This window comes from Panonychus citri, unplaced genomic scaffold (assembly GCF_014898815.1).
Source record: "Panonychus citri isolate SS breed McGregor unplaced genomic scaffold, ASM1489881v1 Contig00116, whole genome shotgun sequence".
NCBI lineage: Eukaryota > Metazoa > Arthropoda > Arachnida > Trombidiformes > Tetranychidae > Panonychus > Panonychus citri.
This window is the reverse complement of record NW_026515521.1, coordinates 219,046-240,882: the sequence shown is the minus strand read 5'-3', so window position 1 is coordinate 240,882 and position 21,837 is coordinate 219,046. Positions and strand designations below refer to the sequence as shown.

General features: G+C 32.7%; 4 protein-coding genes across 4 annotated transcripts; 1 reads left to right on the top strand and 3 right to left on the bottom strand.

The window, feature by feature from the left end:
* Positions 1–1,634: 1,634 nt before the first annotated feature.
* On the bottom strand, positions 1,635–2,280 carry LOC128390179 (uncharacterized). Its single transcript, XM_053349857.1, has 2 exons — positions 2,008–2,280; positions 1,635–1,950 (listed from the first exon to the last, which is right to left on the bottom strand). Exons 1-2 carry the CDS (start codon positions 2,124–2,126, stop codon positions 1,635–1,637), a joined length of 435 nt encoding a protein of 144 aa, XP_053205832.1. The 5' UTR covers positions 2,127–2,280.
* A 1,763-nt stretch (positions 2,281–4,043) lies between these two features.
* Positions 4,044–8,275, top strand: LOC128390178 (uncharacterized). Its single transcript, XM_053349856.1, has 2 exons — positions 4,044–4,463; positions 4,943–8,275. The coding sequence occupies exons 1-2, from the start codon at positions 4,044–4,046 to the stop codon at positions 8,273–8,275; spliced, it is 3,753 nt and encodes a 1,250-aa protein (XP_053205831.1).
* Positions 8,276–8,784: 509 nt separating this feature from the next.
* Positions 8,785–10,017, bottom strand: LOC128390177 (uncharacterized protein F54H12.2-like). The gene has a single exon (XM_053349855.1). It carries the CDS (start codon positions 10,015–10,017, stop codon positions 8,785–8,787), a length of 1,233 nt encoding a protein of 410 aa, XP_053205830.1.
* A 1,232-nt stretch (positions 10,018–11,249) lies between these two features.
* On the bottom strand, positions 11,250–11,723 carry LOC128390175 (uncharacterized). Its single transcript, XM_053349854.1, has 2 exons — positions 11,322–11,723; positions 11,250–11,264 (listed from the first exon to the last, which is right to left on the bottom strand). Exons 1-2 carry the CDS (start codon positions 11,721–11,723, stop codon positions 11,250–11,252), a joined length of 417 nt encoding a protein of 138 aa, XP_053205829.1.
* Positions 11,724–21,837: the final 10,114 nt, after the last annotated feature.

The window sequence follows — 21,837 nt, the reverse complement described above, 5'->3', positions numbered from 1 at the left end:
TCAATCATTGAATACGACCGCAATTATGATTGTACTATTTCGATAATATGTGAACACAAGTTAAACAACCTTGATATCTTAAAAGTACAATCGAGCTGATCCTGGAATGAATTTCAAAACTAATTTCCGCTTCCCATTAAATGCTGATAATTAACAGAAAATTGAGAAAAATTTCGTCCATTTGATTGTTTACTCCTATTTACAAGTATAATTTGTAATTTTAACTGAATTAACTTAGTTGATTTATTTCCTTAGGATTTTATTTGTATGTTATCAAGTTTATCTCGAGGATCTACATCGGAAAAACTTCGTTGGATATTCAATTTGTACGATATTAATAGCGATGGATTCGTAACAAAGCAAGAGCTTTTAACGATCGTTCGAGCGGTTTACTTGATGCTCGGAGATTTTACGAAACCATTGGTCAGCGCATCAACAGTCCAAGTACACGTTGATAAAATTTTTTTTGTATGTTCGAAATTAACTTTGTTTGATTCCTTATATTAATACAATTGAATTTATTTTCATTTTCATTTGAAATTTTATCCAGCAAATGGATTCAAATCATGATGGGGTAATCACCTTTGATGAATTTTCCCAATGGTGTTTAAGGGTAAAGTGACAATCAAATTAATGCTCGTAGAATTTTATTTTTAATCAAAGTTTTCTCTTCTCTCTCTTGGATAATAATACTTCTCAGAACTTGACCATGTTTGACACGATATTCATGTAACCATTGTGTTATTGACCACTCGCATCAATTAAATCACTAATAAATAAAATTGATGGTCGGTTTATATTAAATACATATGGGCCAACCTCACTGACCACCGGTAGATAAACAAATTGTATCATTATTTTGTCCATATGAGTTTTGAATGTCCAATTGAAATTGAACCTATTGAAATTTCCAATAATTATAATGATAAAATTTTTCAATCTTATTTTCTGTCTAATAATTGCAATTGATTTGCAAGTTATTTTAGACACACCCTAAGGCATTATTACATAGATATTTATTGATAATGAATAAAATTGATCCAACTTACTTTGGATAATCCATAATCATCCAAATGATGAAAATCGGAATTGTTTTCATCTGAACATTATAATTTCACACCACGTCAACCAGGTGGAGACACAAGTCAATAGTAAGAATGGTCAATACGTTGAGAAAATGGACTTTTGAGTTAAGAATTGAAACTTTAGGGTTTTGTTGGGGCATAAGAAAGAACTCGTTTGTTAAAAACTTCATTGTGATCTGATCGTTGATTCTCGAGCAAATCGTGTTCAAAGTAGTAGTTAACTAAAGACCATCTCTGGGCCAAGCATCCACTCTAGGCCGAAGCTTCCACTCTGGACCAAAGCGTCCATTCTGGACCAAACTTTCTGGGCCAAAGTGTCCACTCTGGACCAAATTTTTTGGTGATTTTTTTTGGCGCGAAATTTGAAAGTAAATGTAAATACCTGTATATATAATTGAATGAATGACTTTTTTTTAATGAAATGATAATTTCTAGTGTATCTAAATAATGATTTAAAGGCCTCGGCCTCGACCATCCTGATGGAACCATTGTTGTTTGATGCCTAATTCAGAGCCCATTTTCCTGAAAATCCAATCAATAAATGAGATTTCATCCATCTTCACCCTCTGAAATTTGTAAAGATGTTTTTAAAAGCCAATTTTCTTGGAACAACTGAATGTTCCTCTTCGCCTCAGCATTGAACTGCTCATCAATGGCTTTACATTGATCAACCAATTCATCAATCTTGGAATTGAGATTCCTGGTTATTGTAGTTGCTCTTGCTGTGATTAAACGATTGAGAGCATACTTGCAAATCCTTCGCACAATATACTTCTTTCTCTCAGTCAGACTTGGGACCCTCTCAATTAACGAAAATATTAAATCGATCTTATGATTGAGAGGACCTCTTTGATTGAGAAAATCTCTGAAAAGAGATGATAAATAAAATTAGTTGATTGAGGTTGTGATACTATTAACCTACCTTAGATAGTTCATGAATTCCTCCTCATCAGATTCAGATGGTAAAGTTGATGATGATGATGATGATGATGATGGTGGTGGTGGTGGTGGTGGAGATGATGATGATGATGAACTAATCATTATAATTGAGTGATAACTTTGCGCAATTAATAAGAATTAATTATGGTAAGAATTAACTTCAATGTAAACAAAATGTTCTACGGAGAACAAACATATGGTAAAAATGTGTCGCCATCTATATTTGACTATATGAACTAATATTCTAAATGCGGTATATTTGAATAGGATGATAATGATTAACGTTGGATAAGTCTGATATACTTACAATTAAGTTTTAATAGATAACAATTAACCACAATTAAGCCCAATTAACTACAATTAAGTGCTGATAACTCACAATTAACCACAATTAAGCCCAATTAACTACAATTAAGTGCTGATAACTCACAATTAACCACAATTAAGCCCAATTAACTACAATTAAGTGCTGATAACTCACAACTAACCACAATTAAGCCCAATTAACTACAATTAAGTGCTGATAACTCATAATTAACCACAATTAAGCCCAATTAACTACAATTAAGTGCTGATAACTCACAATTAACCACAATTAAGCCCAATCAACTACAATTAAGTGCTGATAACTCACAATTAACCACAATTAAGCCCAATTAACTACAATTAAGTGCTGATAACTCATAATTAACCACAATTAAGCCCAATTAACTACAATTAAGTGCTGATAACTCACAATTAACCACAATTAAGCCCAATCAACTACAATTAAGTGCTGATAAGTCCCAATTAACCACAATTAGGATCGTGTATGCGGTATTTTGAGTTAATTGAAAAAACTTCAATTACAATATTGAGATTTTTTTAACGATTTGAAATGCGCGCCTAAATTTTGATTCACTCAAGAGATGGCGACACCAGTTCACAAGGTTTATTTTCTTACCGGAAGATGGCAGCACTTCTGTGATTTTCATTTATCATCATTTATCTTCCAAACGGATGATAATTTTTTTATTTTGTTCACAAATAAATGTTCAGAAAACTCATCTCTTCATGATGATCATGCAAAGTTCATTCAGAGTATCATGCAGTTCATGTAACTTGAATACGCATGTTCTCAGACGTAACTTTTGTTTTGACACTTGGGGTATATAAGGAGAGGACTATCAATGATTTTCCTCAGTGAGTCCTATGCTTGATGTTTGGCAACTTCGCCCTGATAGTAACTAGTGATGAACGTCTAAGGTAAATCTTATATACATTGTTTCACCTTACTTCGTCTGAGTCTCAATCTCAACTGACAATTCAATCGTGATACCAGTGCCACCTGACGGATAGTTATTAAACTTTTCAACATCAACGCCCTCTAGTAAATTTTTTGTGAACTCACTCATCAACGCCACCTCGTGGTATTATTTCTTACTTTTGTTCACCATCAATTAAAATCATTATATTGAGGTAAGTTTGTTGACTAGTATATGAAAAGTAGATCTCTAGTGTTAAGATTATTCTTTAGGACAATGATTATTATTCCCCTCGAAAGTGTTTGTGCTCTTGTTGATCCTCGTACAAGGAGGAATAATCCGTTAGAACCAATGGATCTACCCCTTCCTTCTGGTTATCGACCAATCTCTTTAACAGCCAATCAAAGAGCTAAGATTAGACGAAGGAGAAGAATAGCCGATATACGTTCAAGACCTGATTCTGATAATGGTAAACTTATTCATTATCTCCACTGTGGTAACCGTTCTCTGGAAAAAAGCAAAAAAGAAAAACTAAAGTCGGATTGGTGGTTACGAGAATCAATTAAAAACAATGAACAGATGAATGGACCATATTTCACAAAACACTTAGAAGCTGAAAAAGAATATAACAAATTTAAGAATCAATCAGAATATTTCCATAGATTAGCAAAACACAATTAAACAACCATAAACATTTCACAAAAGAGATCTTCTTTTCATTCTTCATTCTTTTTTTCATTCATTTGTATTAACCTAATATTTTATTTATATATAGATGATACTTTGCCCCTGTTGTCAAAGACAATATGATGTCTTACCAACATATTTAGTCCATCAATGTGATTGTCGTTTCAATCCATGTAAAATGATGGATTTCATGGAAGGTCCACCAAGTAAAAGACCTAGATTGGAACCAACACAATCATCATCATCAAGTTCCTGCTCTTCATGTTCAAATTGTAGTGACTGTTCTCTTTGTGCTGAAGCCTTGAGAAATATGGTTCCAACTATTGAACAAATCGATCCACAGCAACCAGAACTTTTTCCTGAACCACCAATTAGAGTTGAGTCAGAAGAGATTATACTATCTTCACAATCAACTATAGATTTATCTTCTGATGAAGAAGATGAGCAACCAATGGATTTGTCTGTTATCAGACCGTCTGTCATCCAATTTGCTCCAAGAATCGGTAATGTTGATCAAGGTACCTCACCTATTCACTTTTCACCAGAACCAGAACCAGAACCAGAACCAGAACCAGAACCAGAACCAGAACCAGAACCAGAACCAGAACCAGAACCAGAACCAGAACCAGAACCAGAACCAGAACCAGAACCAGAACCAGAACCAGAACCAGAACCAGAACCAGAACCAGAACCAGAACCAGAACCAGAACCAGAACCAGAACCAGAACCAGAACCAGAACCAGAACCAGAACCAGAACCAGAACCAGAACCAGAACCAGAACCAGAACCATCGACATCAAGAGCTCAAACAAATTATCAAATCGGTACTGGTAATTCTTTATCGTGCGATAAATGCGGAAAGACTTATACAAGACCGAAATATTTAGATAACCACTTGAAAGTGTGTGGCTTATCCATAACTTTTGACCACCCTGAAAATGCACCAGACAGGTTTGGCTCATTCGTACTCATAAATTTTGCATTCAGGAGATATTTAGTTCAATATCGTTCACAAATATTGATTCACCGGATATAAATGAAGTGATGACGACTAAATTTGAAGAGATCAGGTCACTAATCAACACTTTAATTGACGAATTTGGAGCAATTAAGTTCAGTATCGGTATAATTGTCCAGTTCAAAAATGAAACCACTGAAAAGACTGATAAGGGCTGGTTTGAATCTGATCTTACCCCTTGTTTAGCTGGTTCGAACAAAGATTCGTTGACTAACGATTCATATGAGTTCATATATGACCGTATCGATCAATTTACTCAGCGTGGATCTGGATGGACTGTCAACAAAATCTTGTCTATTGATTTAGCTGCTGGTAAATTCAAACCTTTTCGTGGTGGTTGTAATGACAACCAGATTCCATTATTCATTAGGAACAAGAAATGTTTGATCTCACCTCAAACTGATACTGATTGTTTCATGTTTGCGGTACTAATTGGTCTCCATAAGTCAAATGGACATTGTGGGAGAACGAGTAACTACACACAGTATGTTGAAAATTATGACTTCTCTGACGTTCGTGGGATTGTTTCTATAGATAAAATTGATAGATTCTCAAGAAAAAATAATCTGTCAATCAATGTCTATACCTGTTATCCAGATAGCAAAGCTGTTGTACCACTCCAAATCTGTGATCAGGAAAAGGAAAAACATGTTGACTTATTTTTAATGAATCAACATTATTATACAATCTCAAATTTCAACCGATTAGTCTCCCACACTGAGAAAAGAGCTAGATTTTTTTGTAAAAGATGTCTTTGTTCATTCAGCTCGAGTGAAAAGCAAGCATTTCATTTAAATGAATGCCAAAAAGTTACTGCTCAAAGACTCATCTTACCGGATGTTGGTAATTCAACACTCAAAAGGAATCAATTCCGTAAAGAGGTACAGTTTCCTGTCTGTGTTTATGCAGACTTTGAAACATTGAATGTTAAAAATACTTCCGAAAATAATACCGTCAGTGATTTGGTACCTTGTAGCTACGGACTTGTAGTAGTTGACTGGAATGGTGAAATTATTAGTAAAGACTTTTATCTCGGTGAAAATGCAGGAGTTAAATTCTTAGAAAAGCTCATAAGTCTAGAGTCATTTATACGTCAACATATTTCTACAAATATCAAGCCTTTGTCTTTAACTTCTTCTGAAGAAAAACAGTTCAAAGAAGCAACTGTCTGTCATATTTGTTCAAAACCTCTAGGGACAAATACTAGTGTTCGTGACCATGATCATCTCACCGGTAAATTTCGAGGCGCTGCTCATCAACTCTGTAATTTGGAGTATCAAGTACCTACTCAGATTCCGGTTGTATTTCATAATCTGAAAAATTTCGACGGTCACATTATAATCAAAGCTCTGAGTTCATCAATGTTTACAAATAAACCTCAAATCATCGCTCATTCCACTGAAAAGTTTATTGGGTTCATAATCGATAATTTCAAGTTCATGGATAGCTTTGCTTTTCTTCCAGCAAGTTTGGATGCTCTGTCAGCCAATTTATCAACTGATGATAAAGTATTTTATCTCAGTCAACTATTCATGGGTGATTTATCCCTTTTAATGAAGAAAGGATGCTTACCTTACGAGTACCTGGACTCATTTGATAGATTCACTGAAACTTCTTTGCCAAGTCGAGATCAATTTTATTCAAGTCTCATGGAATCACCGATTTGTGATGAGATATATAATCATGTCAGAGAAGTTTGGTCTCATTTTGGTTGTGTAACATTGAAGGATCTTCACGACGTTTATCTAAAGACTGATGTTGTTCTATTAACAGCAGTTTTTGAGAACTTTAGAAAAATGGCACTTACAAGTTTTGGTATTGATCCACTTCACCATTTCTCTTCACCTGGTTTGACTTGGGCTGCAGCTCTAAAGACAACAGCTATCGAACTTCAGATTTTTTCTGATGTTGATATGTTGTTGATGATAGAATCGGGAATAAGAGGTGGTTTGACAATGGTCAGTAAACGATATGCTAAGGCAAACGACCCTGAACTACCAGATTACAATCCAAAAGAACCTAATAGTAAAATTCTATACTTGGACGTCAATAACCTTTATGGTTATGCTATGTCACAATACTTACCTGTTGATGGATATGAATGGTGTGATATACTATTAGAGGACATTTTGAACACTTCAGATGTATCAAGTGTTGGTTACATACTTGAAGTGGATTTAGAATATCCATCTGACCTCCATGACTCACATTCAGATTTTCCTCTAATACCAGAGAAAAGAAAAGTTGATTCAACAATGTATAGCTCATATCAACAAGAGCTACACACAGAATTGAGGAATCGTGGAATCAAGTTGGTTTCCTCCACTAAACTTGTAACTACTTTCTTGCAAAAAATCAAATATGTTGTTCACTACTCAATCCTAAAGTATTACGTTGAGCTTGGAATCAAAATCACCAAAGTTCACCGAGTGATTAAATTCAATCAATCACCCTGGTTAGCACAATATGTCAATTTCTGTACTTTAAATCGTCAAAGAGCAACGAGTGACTTTGAAAAAGACTTTTGGAAGTTGCTTGTAAATTCCATCTATGGTAAGACGATTGAGGATAAACGGAAACATCTTAAAGTGGAAATTGCACTAAAAGATATTGAAGCAGAGAGGATGATGAGGAAGAATCTCGTCAAAAAGTTCATAATTCTGGATGAAGATAAAGTTATTTTTCAAATGAAAAATAGTGCAGTAAAGATGGATAAACCAATTGCCGTTGGATTTACTGTCCTTGAATTGGCAAAACTCAAAATGTTCAAACTACATTACGGACAATTTAAACCACATTTTGGAGATAATATGTCATTATTATATACTGACACAGATAGTTTGATCTACCATCTCAAAACTGATAATATAAATCATGATCTTCAAATTTTATCTCACCTTATGGATTTCTCCAATTATCCACAATCACATAATCTTTTTTCCAACGAGAATAAGAAAAAAATTGGGTTTGTTAAGAATGAGGTTGCTGGTGATGAAATCTTAGAGTTTATCGGGATTAAACCAAAACTTTATGCACTAAAGACATTATCAGGTGTCAAAAAGAGAGCAAAGGGAGTCCCACGAGTCTCTCTGAATAAGATAACTTTTGATGATTTCCACAATTGTTTGATGAATGAGTCAACTGAGAGTGGAACAGCTTCAAGAATCCAATCAACTAATCATAATATCCAAGTAGTATCTCAAACAAAACTTATGATCACACCGTTTGAAGATAAAAGATTTTATCTTAATAAAATTGAGTCAGTGCCTTATGGTCACTATAACATAAAAAATTTACTATAGTTGTAATAAAATAATACATTAACATTGATCAAAAAAAATTTATTGTTAATCATAATTCACATTTGACAGTTATCAAAAAATTAAATAATTTTTCAATACATGAAACAATTTTGTCTCATTATTAATATGTTCACAACCACGAAATAACTTGTAAAAGTCATTTAGATTATAAACAGAAATTACAAATAGAAGACAGAAAAATCCACAAGCAACTGATAAGTTACCTTGATATTTATTAGGATTGAATAGATAATAATCAGATATTTTCTCAATAAATGTAAGTATTAACCCTTGAGGTTTTCTTCCGAATGAATCAAAATAATGGACTATTTTATTCATATCGAGATACAGTGCGACCCAATGACTCCCCTCTTTATAACTTTCATCTAAATTGATTATAATTGCTTTATCTTTACCGAGATTTGTTGGTAATCGATCGATCGGGAAAACACCAGCAAACCAGGGAACATCAGTAAGTAATTCAATTATATCGTTTGTAGTTAACATTCTTAGTAATCCAAATTTACGTTACGGTCTTTATCAATTGTAATTAGATTATCGAATTGAGCAAAAACGATAACTTTAAGTGATTGTTTCAATCGATCACTGAATTTAATGTCAAGTCTTATATTACCTCTCTTAATCAGAGATAATGTCCCATTCTCAGCACCAATTGATCCATCAGGTGAGAGATCAAATGCAAATAAAGTAGATGATTTACCATATTCATCATATGTGATATTAAGTTGTGGGATACCTTCATCTTGTCCAAAGAAACGGTATAAATTAATAAATTCTCTCATATAATAATTAGAACTGAAATTAGGTGAGTACGGAATTGATGGAATCATATTCCCATCAACGTTGAGTGAAATGAAATTGGTATTGAAATGTTTAAATTCAAAGGGATCGAGATAAATGCTTTCTTCTTGAGCAGCATCTTTAACTAAACCAATTAATATTCTACGAGGTAAAACACCGTGATATACATTTTCGATTGAAGCTGATGATTGACCTGAAGGAATTGAGAAAACTCTAGTATCATTCCTTGTTATGAAATACTTTGCAGGGCCTTTTTCAAGACCTGCAATTATACTTTTTTGAGCTTCAGGGAATAATTTAACACGTTTAATGTGTAAGGAAAATTTCTCAAATTTGATCTCATATTTAGCTGTATGAGCTGCATCATACTTGATTAATGAAAATCCATCAGGACTTTTAGTGAATCTAAATGTTAACGGAACACCGTTAACTAAAAGTTTATCCTGTTCACATAATGGAGAATGTAAACGAAAATACAAGTCAAAAGATGATCGTAAATTAGTTTCAGACACTTGAAATCCGGAATCCATTGGGTTGGGAAATCGGAAAAAACAATCTTCAAAATAAGATTGGTAATGGTATGTATTATTGGCTTGCACAGTATTAACTGAGCCAAGAGATAAGTCCACTTGTTCAAATAACGAATTACCAAAATTAGTAACAGCTTTAACTTTATTTGCTTCCGTAAGTACTGCACCAGCAACTGTTTTAACACTAAGATGAATATGAAGCATTGTACAAATCTGTAAAATCTTCACTTGCTGGAACATTAATTTCATAAAATTACTAGATTCAAGACTTGCATTAGGACGGTACTCAACTTCATAACTACTTTCAATTGCTGTTTGTGTTGGTGGGATTGAAAATACTTGTAATTCAGATTTGCTTGCAGGCATAGATGATTCATGTAAGTACTCCATTATGTGAATATATCACGTTTCTTTTTCTTGATTATTTTAACTTTTCGTTTTCTCTTTCTTATACCACTACCAGTTTGATCAACTAAGTCACTTAATTTACTCAAACCTTGTTTTGCTGCATTTCTTAAACCCTGTTTACCGTGAGCCTTAAATGAAGATTTAAAGTCACTTCCAGCAAGATAATCAGCACCAACATTCATACCAGTTCTCACTAGATGTTTAGTTAGAAATTTTAATATTGGGATTCCATAACGTGCAAAAACTGATCCAATTCCGTATCCTCTCTGATATGGTTGACCTCTAAAGACAGAAATATCAGATATACCATATCCAGCTTGATGCTGGAAATGATGACTGAAATCACTATCACACGGACAATATATTTTTCGATTCATTTTTAATTTAATTATTCAATATTCTTTTCTTAAACAATTTCTTTTCGTTTAAAATGTAAACTTAGAAAGACACGTCCAGATTTGAATTTAATATTATCACCACTCTCATCGACAATTCTTATACTTATTTCCTCAATTTGATTCATTCTAACTGGATAATAATATGGTGTTGTAAATGTAATGTGAGCTAATGTATCACCTGTATTTTTATTTAAAGGTATAACTCTCAAGACTCTTGCATGAGTATCACCAACTAAATGTTCATGTATAATATCAGTACAAATAAACACTAAATGACCTTTAGGTCCGGTGTCTGGTTGATAAGGAGCAGTTATTTCAAATGAACCATTTTTCTTAGCTTCAGGAATTCTCTTTTTGAACACGTACCAATCAAAACCAAGAAGTCTAAAGAACGATTGATCATTAAACATCGGGTAAAGTGGTTGTAAAAGTTTTTCATGACGTCCAAGTTTAATTAGTATTTTATCTTTTTCTTTCCCATCGTCATTAACTTTTATTAATTCAAGTTTCGGAGGTCTATTAATACCTCCTACTTTTATACTTGGATTTTCAGAATGATAAGCTTTCTCCATTTCTTTATTAAAATTATCAATAATCCGATCGATTTTATCACTTTCACTGTACTCAAAATTATATGTATGATGAATAGGAAATCTTTGAGAATAAGACTCATTATAATTGAGTGACCATTTAACATTCATTCTATTACCTCTATGTGCAAGAGGGTAAATAATTTCTTGAACTGCTACCGACCATTCACCATCAAGAATAAGTTTTTTAGGTAATCGATTAGTAAATTGAGATAATGTATTGTTTTTATAAATATCCATACTGGCATTAGAAATAACATCAACAACAAATTCATTCGACATTTTCAATTGAATCAACCCAGGAATTAAATTTATCAGGATATCCAACCCATGAAACAAAATATTCTTTCTTTTTAGTACGTGGATTTATTCTAGTTCTTAAAACTTCATTAATCTTATATAAATCAGGTTCAACCACAGGATAGATCTCTTCATGATAAAAAATCGATGTAACTGGTTCATTATCATAATCGCGTAGACGATAAACATATCCTTGAGGTGTATGTTTGACTTTAATTATATAATAGATTTCACGACTCCATGTTGATGTTGCACCTTTCTCGAAAATAGTTTTAGCTCTTGTTATTCGAACACTATCTCCTACTTGGTAAGGTTTTTGTTTCTTTTTATTTTTCTTTTGTCCTCGGAAAACATTACTAACAGCTAATGATTGCTTAGTCAATGCTTGAGTAGGTGTCATTTTGATAGTTCGATGATATGAATTATTATATGAATTGATTATTTTATTTAATACATCAATATATTTGTGTTTGTTTTTATAATGTAAATACCGATAAATTCGAGATCTTAATGTACGATTAAATCTCTCAACAATCGCACATTTAATTAAATCATCAGTTGATGTAAAATGATTAATATTAAGTTTTTGTAAATATTGTTTTAAATATTGATTAACAAATTCTTTTCCTTGATCAGTTTGTAATTTTTCTGGTTTTCTCGATTTGAATATTTCTTTAAATGCGTTAATAACTGTATCCGAAGATTTATTTTTTAAAGGTATTGCCCAGGCAAATCTACTTAGACAATCAATAACAACTAATAAGTATTTATATTGATCGTTGGCTCTTGAAAGCCAACTCATATCCATAATATCGGCTTGCCATTGCTCATCGACTTTATCAACCAGAATAGGTAATCTTGGGAATGGTTTTTTTCTTTCACGGAATAAACTATATGTTTCTTGGTTTTTTAACCATGATTCAACATCATTGAATTTTAAATTGGAAATTTTAATTCTCGCAGTATCATATAATTTTTTAATACCACCAAATGATCCAGATGATTCAGGATCATAATATATTTTTTCTAATTCTTGTTCGATACTAGATCCTCCCATTTTAAGTCATTTATAAACTCAATTGCTTTTTCGTTCTTAATTAGTTTAACTGCACCTGGATACTTTAATCTGATCATCGTTAATACTCTTTTTGCACCATTTGGGAATTTAGTTCTCGCACCAACCGTTCGTAAGTAAGTAATGATTTCATCTATATTACTCGCATTTGAAGGTATTCCAGCTTCATTTGTGATTTTCCCTTTTTCACTAACTAAACCAGGGATCCCTCTGATTAATGATGTTAATGTATCTTTAGCATCCATTCTTGAGTTTGAAGGATACGGAGAAACTCTTACAGGTTCTGGTGGTAAACGATATGGACTTGATGTCTCCATTGGTAATGTATCGTCTTCCGATTTAGTATCAATTAAAGTCCGATCATTTGTATGTGAAACTGCACTTTCAAATTCTGATGGTTCTGATTGTTGATCTTCATTATAAAATTCAGTTCCACTGTAATTTTGATGTTCGAGATTATGTTCTTTCGTTCTTGCCAACATATTATTAATGAATTTAACTTTAACTTCGGTTGGTAAATTTTTATTCAACATTCGTCTAGTTACACTGGGTCTCAAAACATTACGTTTATATTGATCTTCAGAAACTAAGTACATTCGGGTTACTGTATTCATTATTTCGACAATTTATTTGCAGCAATTGTTGCTAATAGTGTCAATGCTGGTTTAATTAATAATGGTAAGAATCCTCCTTTCTGATTAATCAGATTTTGTCTCTGTTTCAATGTAGATTTACCGGTAAGAAGACGTAAATCTTTCTTATACCGTTTGAGTTGGGTTTTATGTTTAGGTTTTAAAGGTATTACACCTTTCAAGATTTGTTTAGCAATATCGGTAATTACAGGGTAAATAGATTTAGGTGAATTGGAAATAATTTTTTTTCTTTGAGTATGTGATTTTGTCTTTGCAAGCTGTCGCAAGCAAGAATAACACTTGAGCGCACGTTTAACTGTCATTTTTAATTAACTAAAAGAATCAAACTTCTTATACTAAATATGCTGTAATATATGGTTCTTCATCAAGTACATTTGTTAGAAATCTAGTTTCTATTGTTGTATCAGGTTTTAAATCGAAAAATAAATATGAATATGGTTTTCTAGTTGCATCTTCATAAATATCTTGTAACTTTTTAACTTTACCAGGTAAAATCTGTCTTCCGATATTAGTTATCATTGATTGATCACGAGGATTTTTAAAATAAACTACATATTGTGAATTTAATGATATATTTCTTGATTCTTTTCCACGAGTAAAAAAGTTTTGTACTAATAGAATAACAGATAAATTACGATGGTGAGATCCTTTTGTAAACAATTCACTTATTACTTTTGAATTTGTTGATTCAAACATTAAATCATCAATAATAATCCATTCTGGTTTAATACCATCAAATTTTTGTATTAAATTTTCAGGTAAACCTTGAATAAAATTAACATTCGGCATTGAACTGAATATTTCCTGATATTCTCCGTAAAAGTAAGTTATCTTTTCTGGTGGTGGGTAACAATATTTATTAACATTTGAAACTAATTGCTTAATCCAATAAGTTTTACCCGAACCTGTTGGACCAGCAATCATCATTGTAAATGGATGACGTAAATAAACAGAGAAAGTTTGCATTTTAAAGATTTAAATTGTTTATTGTTTTCTATTCTTAAGTAGACTCTGGAAAAATCTGAAAAAACTTTTTTTTCGAATTTTTTTTATGAAAATGATTAACGTAAATTTTTTGAAAATCGAAATTTTACAAAAAATGATAAACATGAGTTTTGAAAAAAAATAATATGAAGTTTTGAAAAATGATTAATATAAATTTTGAAAAAAAATGATAACATAAATTTTTGATTTTGAAAATTGATTAACAAATTTAACTATCAACAACATCGATTCCATGTTCTTTAACATAATCCATATGTTTCTTCATATATTGGACAATATTTAGTGAACATCTTGTGTTTATGTTAGAAGGAGAATGGAGATAACAAGGTTGTCTTAGTTGGTCAATGAGTTTATACGAAGCACCATACGTTCCGTTGATATTGATTAGAGGGATATTGAATTTATTCAATACAATTTCTGCTTCAACTGATCGGACGGCTACAATTAATTTTGATTTGTTCCTGCAAGCTCTATAAAAAGTAACACATAGAGTTTCCAATTCATCATAACTTAAACCATTGATGAATCCATTATATTTTAATCCGTGATGGTACTTTTCGAGGTATTGTATCTGTTTTTCCTCTTTAGGTGTTGGTTTACATTCACAAGTTTTACCGACTTTCACATGAATTAAATGGTCATCACCGTACATTGCAACCTCTCGTGGATGATAATTACCATTAACATAGATACCTTGAGTATCGAAATAAGCACAAATATATTCCATGTTGACTGTTCAAAGTTTTAATGACAAATGAACTTGTGTTCACTTGATCATCTCTATTTATACTGTAGTTTGACGAGTGAGCAGAAAAGTTTCGGATCGGACTGAGCAAATCGAGTGAGTGCAGCGACATCTAGTGACGTGTTGAGTAAATCATCAGCAGTAACTAATCCTAGGTTGAATAAATAACACTTCTCAGGCTCGACTTTATTACCTCTTATTGCTGTGAATTTATGTTCCAATAAATTCTCTTCAGTTGTTAATAAAGATAATATGTATAAGTCAATTAGCTGTTTGATAGGTAGATCCTTGGATAACAGAAATAAAGCAGCAGGAACAAATGGTGTAACTTCTCGCCAGAAATCCATTGGAGTTAGAACATAAGAATCTTTTTTCATTATTTTTAATGTCTCACTTCCGATTCTCTTGATTTGCACGTCATAGAAGAAGGCTTGTTCATTACGTAAATCATTATTATTGAAGAAATTAAATACAAATTTAAATTCTGATGGTGTTAATGATATTCCGAATTTAGTTGGTGAACTATTATAACTATAACGTATATCCAGTCGATTACATTTTTCACTTCGTGAAATTTTAAAGATGATTGGACCATTAAAGATTCTATGTGTTTTCCAGATTACACAACCCATTTTTGATGTTTACTCTTCAAAGTTCAAATGACAAATGAACTTTCATTTAGTTGAACCTCTCTATTTATAGTGATTCGATTCTGTCCATGAACTGCGCAATCGCAGTTTCAATTTGTTCGACACTTTTCCGCCAACAATCACGATTGATCCAGTATGAAAGTACATAATGGTTAGTCCATTGAGTTTTGTATATATTGGAGGGAATAATTCAGGTTCGTAACTCGTATCTTTTTTACAATATAATTGTTTCAGTTTTTCAGTATTGAACCTTACTGAATTATAACTTGATGCTGTTATATTAGATATCCTGATAAAGATTATTTCACGATCAGGGAACGTCTCCATTAATGTCAGAATTGTCATGGGTAGACTTTTGAATCCAGTTGCTGTGATTTTTCCAGATGCAAAAACCAGCAGCACACCATTATCAGTTCGTATAACTTGAGCATTGAATTTTTTCTTTCGGTTTGTATTATCGACTTTGATATCTATTGGTCCTATTGACCATATTGAAACTATATTATCGATCCGATAATCAGGCCAGATTGATTTGGTCATATTTAATATTATCAAAAAATATTGCACGGAATATTAGTAGTAAAATGACTGTTATAATTATGAAAATAATGATTCGTAAAATCATGTTATGTTTCATGGGGATCATCGTATCGAATGAGCTGACTACCGTCAGCTCATCCTCTTTTATACTGTTTTACAAAATTTGAATTTCGCGCCAAAAATTGACCCGGAATAAGTTCATTAGATGTTAGTATTGATGCCTGAACATTTTAAAAAAAAGTTTGAATTTCGCGCCGAAAATTTTGGTCCAGAGTGGAAATTTATTGTTCAGAATGTTGGTCCAGAGTGGAAATTTATTGTTCAGAATGTTGGTCCAGAGTGGACACTTTGGTCCAGAAAGTTTGGTCCAGAGTGGAAGCTTTGGCCTAGAGTGGATGCTTGGCCCAGAGATGGTCTTTAGTTAACTACTCAAAGTCGAAACTTTAGATCACTTTCTCTCAGCATTGGTAGACTTTTTGGGAATGAAATTAGAAGTGGAGGACAACTTCTCATGCGCTTTCAGAAAATTGGACTTTTACAGACTAGAAATATCTACAATTCTCAGGCAAAACCGATGTTTCGTCCTGATAAGTCGAACGCTTTAGGTATTTTTTGCGATTTTTAAACGAACTTTCGACTTAATTATAGTGGAGAAGTAACCTGAGTATTAATTCCTCAAAAAAATCAAGAAAAAAATCATTAGAATAATAATTAATTAGAAAAATTGATTACAGTCAACTACCTAATTTTGTCCGTTTTTTGTTCGGCCGATTTAGAGAGCGGGCAATTCGAAAAAGTTAAAACAGTAGTATATATTAGGGGCTCCGGAAATGAATTGACCTTGACTAGTTCCAAGCGATTCCGATAGGTCATTTTAGTATTTTCGGTTTCTCTTCCATAAACCGGTATAGAAAAATTTTAGAAGTTCAAAAACACGTGACTCCACAGAATTCACCAAAAAGTAAAATGGCTTCCCTTTTTTTTCGTGCAGCGATTAAGTTTTATTTCGATAAACGTGTCCCACTTAAAGACACGTGTGAAAACTTAAGTGATTCATATGGCGATGAAGCGCCCAAGTATTCAACAGTAAAATATTGGTATAACCAATTTAGGTGTGGCTGCTGTGACCTAGATGACCGTCAATCTTCAGGTAGACCTTTGGAAATCGACCATGAGCGTTTGTCACGTGATGTTAGGAGACTGGTTGAGGTTGATAGAAATATTTCAATTGATAAAATTTATTCAATCCTTGGTACTTCTCATGAAACAATTGTTAGAGTTCTAAAAGATCACCTTGGCCTTAGAAAGCTGACCATTCGATGGATACCTCATGTCTTAAGTGACCACAATATGGATAATCGTGTTGATTATTGTGAAAAGGCTTTAGCGCTTTATAAGCAGCGACCTGGCGTGTTTTTGAAATGCATTCTTACCATGGATGAAACTTGGTGTTATACTTATCAACCTGGAACTGCAAGTGAGACTATGGAATGGGTCAGTTCCAAAGATGAGGTCACTCAACAACCCCGTCTCGTTCGCTTCACTCAAAAGGTTATGCTTTCGGTTTTTTGGAATTACCATGGAATTTTCTATGCTAAGTTCATGGAAGTAGATGAGACTATCAACGCTGAAGAGTATAGAAGACAACTAGTAGCAGCAAACAAGTCTTTAAAAAAGCAAAGGCCAAAAAGACCGGCCGATTGTCCGCTGTTTCTCCAAGATAATACGAAGCCTCATAAGGCGAAGGAAACTTTGGCTAAAATAGCAGAGTTAGGGTGGCAATTGCTTGACCAACCGCCTTATTCACCAGATCTGGCCCCGAGTGACTATTGGCTATTCTCAAATCTCAAGCGACACCTTCGGGGACATCGATATGAGTCTATAGATGACCTTAAGTTCTAAATCTCGCGGTTTTTTCAAAATCAGCCAGAAAGTTTTTTGCCGCAGGAAATTTCGAAATTACCCGAACGGTTTGCAGAAGTGTATTGACTTATATAGAAAATGATTTGCATTAAAAAGTTTCTATCTCACTATCTTCATAGTGAGGTCAATTCTTTTCTTTTCTTAACTTAATTTTGTCCACGTAATTTGTGTTTACATTTTTTGTTTTTAGTTTAACTTCATGATTTACATTCTTTTATAATTTAAGCTTAATAATTTGAAAATTAATAAGTTAAAATGTTTTACAAGAGCTACCATTAAAATTCCATCTTACTTTTGGTAAGTAACTGATTTTTGATTAATTAATCAATTCTAACAAACATTTATCTTTAATTATTTCATAAGCAATGCTGTATGCAGGCATTCATGTGAATGGCATCGGCCAAGTCAATCAACAAGAAAATCCACAACAACAACAACAACACCCTGAAGAAAATCAACAACAACAACAGCCACGCGACCAGAATGAACTACTGGAAAATCAGCAACAACACGAGGATGAGAGTCAACTCATTAATGATCCAAGCTGTTCATCACAGAACGGTAAGATTTTTCAAAATATTTCACAAGCATCAATGTTTAATTCAACATTATGAAACTTTTCTTTCTCTTTGAGATTCACTAGAGAAATTAGATTTTTATCACATTTCTATTGTTATCTTGCAAAAAGGATATCGTAGTATGTGATGTGGTGCAATTTTCATTCATTTTGAACTCTAATTTAACAATTTATAGACATTTTCTTTCTTTATGGAGTTTCTATTGGTAAGAGAGCTAATAGGTTAAAATGTTCGTGCGAGTAAATCTAATTAGTTGAACTAAATAGTGGTTATTAGAAGATGTTATGATGACATTTTCATTCAATTTGAACTCTATTTTGCCTTGTCAAGTTACATTTTAATTTATATTTTTTGTTCCCTCTACTATCATAGACAATCCTCGCGCCATTCAGTGTCAAAGTGGGAGCCAATTGCAAGCTTCTCGAAAGGATATGAACAAACCCACTGACCGTACAGCTAAAAAGAACCGCACCAATCGCTTCATCTTCCGAACGATCGTCTCGAGTAACGCGATCTTCAGCCTCTTCGTCACCAAAACCAGCAATTACAACATCAATTGACTTCGTACAAAGCTATAGAATAACAGCTGTAAGTTTAAAAATTCAAACTAGAAAATTGTGTAATTTTAATTTAATTTCATTTTAAATTCAACAAATGTCACGGAGAAAACACTAACAACGAACTAAATATAATAACATGGCGTTTTGGCCAACTACACCCGTAGGAAGATACAGAAGTTATCCTGACCAAGACCGTAACGTCCATTCGATTTTGGTGAAGGACCTCTCCCAATCGAATGTTACAATGACATGACAGTGAACGATTATGATGATCTCCCTGAAATTGACTGGCTTTCACTTCCTGTATCGGAGAGAGTAACTTATCGTAAAACTCAAGGATTAAGTCAAGATTATATTGAAAAGAATCCATATGTACTTGAGTGTAAATACTGCAAGCAGATTTTCACTAGTGGCTCTGGAATCAAAATTCATGTTCAAGGAAATACGTATGCAGCTAAGCGCTTTAGGAGTATTTGCCACAAACGGATAGAGAAAGAAAATTAAAATCCAACGAAGCGAACAAGAAACCAGAACTTGATCCATGGGCACCTATTGTTATTTTTGATAAAAATATTCATTAGATGACAAAATCCTTTATCAATTGTCAACCAATTCAATCAAGGAGGAACAGATTTAATCGATCCTAATCGTTGATGTATTAAAGTTTTGAATTGCTTATAATGCGAAAAAATTTAACTATAAAATTTTTGAACTTGCAATGATAATTTGTTTCTTTATAGCAGTTTTTATGTAATTCGAATTTGTATTATTATTTGTATTCCTGAAATTTATTTCACTTTTAAGCTATTCTCGAAAGATATTAAAAAATTTCATTTATTATCTATCCCTCAGCTACAATGACTTTGCAAACAAAGTCGGGTCTTTGGCTAAGGGATTTCAGAGAGGGCTAATTGCATCTGATACCTGATATTGTATGTGAGGATGTAAGTTTGATGAAAGTGTTTGTGTGGAAGATTATGAAAGTGTTGGTGTGAAAGGGGTGCAATTCGTCTTCTTTGACCTTAGTCAGAGACCCGACAATTTTTACCCTACGATGGTTCACCTCCGCATGGTGTACGGGGGTAACAATGATGTAAATCATTGGCTAACGAGACTTTAATTTCTACAATGACCTAACAAAAAATGATTGTTTTGCTAAGATCAACAACTTGATATGATGAACTGCACATAGTCAATTTTAATTTTATCATTTGATAATTTACTTTAAAGCCTTTGAAAACGAAAGAAACAATATCAACATTATATATCAAAATTTCTTAATTTAATATGAATCAATTCGTCTAATCGAAATTCTAATTGATTAATAAATTTGTTTTTCCAATGTTCATATTTTCTTTGCGGACAAATTAATTTGATTCAATGAAACATTTATGAGATCAGATTAGTGCGAAAGTAACAAATTGAGATTTTTTCATTTTTATCTAAGATGATCATCTTAGTTAATCTCCTTAAGAAAGACAATTTTCCTTCTTTGAACGAATTCATTAGCAAATTTGTTAGTTTTTTAAATTTTATGTTTTCCTTCAGGATATATTTGATTTTTTTCAATAAAACACTTACAATCGAGGTCAACTTAAAGTGAAAGTAATAAATTGAAATTTAATCATTTTCACATCAATCTAAGAAGATAATCTTAGTCAATTCTCTGAGGCAAAAAATTTTCTTTCATTAATTCTAATTGTATTCTTATCACATACTGTCATCCAAATAACTATAATAAGAAGATACAAATAAGGAAAGATCATATTGCAATCATCATCAGAATGGAATTCATGTTTTATCCTCCAGCCCAGAATGTAAGTATTTTCATTGTAAATTCTTTTTTGCTAATTGAGTATAACTCCACCTACATAAGTTTCCGTGAAAAAATTTTTCACACTTGAGTAGTACTCAATGAGTACTATCTACAGAAAAAGTTTGAAGAAGATATGGATAGGGCGGTGTAGAAAAGATTAACCCAAAAGAATATATTACGCAAACAGACAACCTGGTTATATTCACAGACCCTCTTTTACGGAATAATTTTTGATCTACTCTTTTTCTTTTCTATATTCTCTTGCTTGTTTTTGTTTTATTTTTATCTTGTCTAGAGGTAATTCAGTTCTACTTCACCATGAACTTAATAGATAATTTCAAAGCTAACATTAATTCGTACATGTAATTAGCGGACAAAAGTTTTGCATAAGGAGGTTAAATTTTCGATTAGAATTGAGCCAAAACAGCCAAAAGATGAAACTATTCCTATAAACTTGAAATGACCTTGACTACTATATTCGATCTTGACAATCATCTTGACTAAATATTATAAGAATCCGACGTATGGTTCATTGGTTACATATGATTTCATTGAAAATCCAATTTTGAAGCCAGACATACTGATCCAATATAACCAGAGGTTCATAATTTCGTCTGTATAGTGCTGTTAGTCCCACATATGTTTGCTCTAAAAATAGTTTCTCTAGCGTTATTCTGTATGATTGTATGAAACTTCCTATTACTCCATAAGCATCTATGCAAAAGTCGACTTTTGGCTAGCTGTATCTTCTGAACTAAAGGTTTCCGAACAAAATCCATGCACATGTATGACAGTCACATAGAGACCTATACATAGAAAAATTTTGGAGAAGTTCGGAGGGTGAGGCTATTCTAGATTATAGCCAAGTTTTTTATACCTAACCTAACCTTCCCCGGCGAAACTCCAACAGCATTTTCCTATCAAAATCTGTTTCGGTGAATGCCTTCGACTTCGGCGATCAATTAGCCA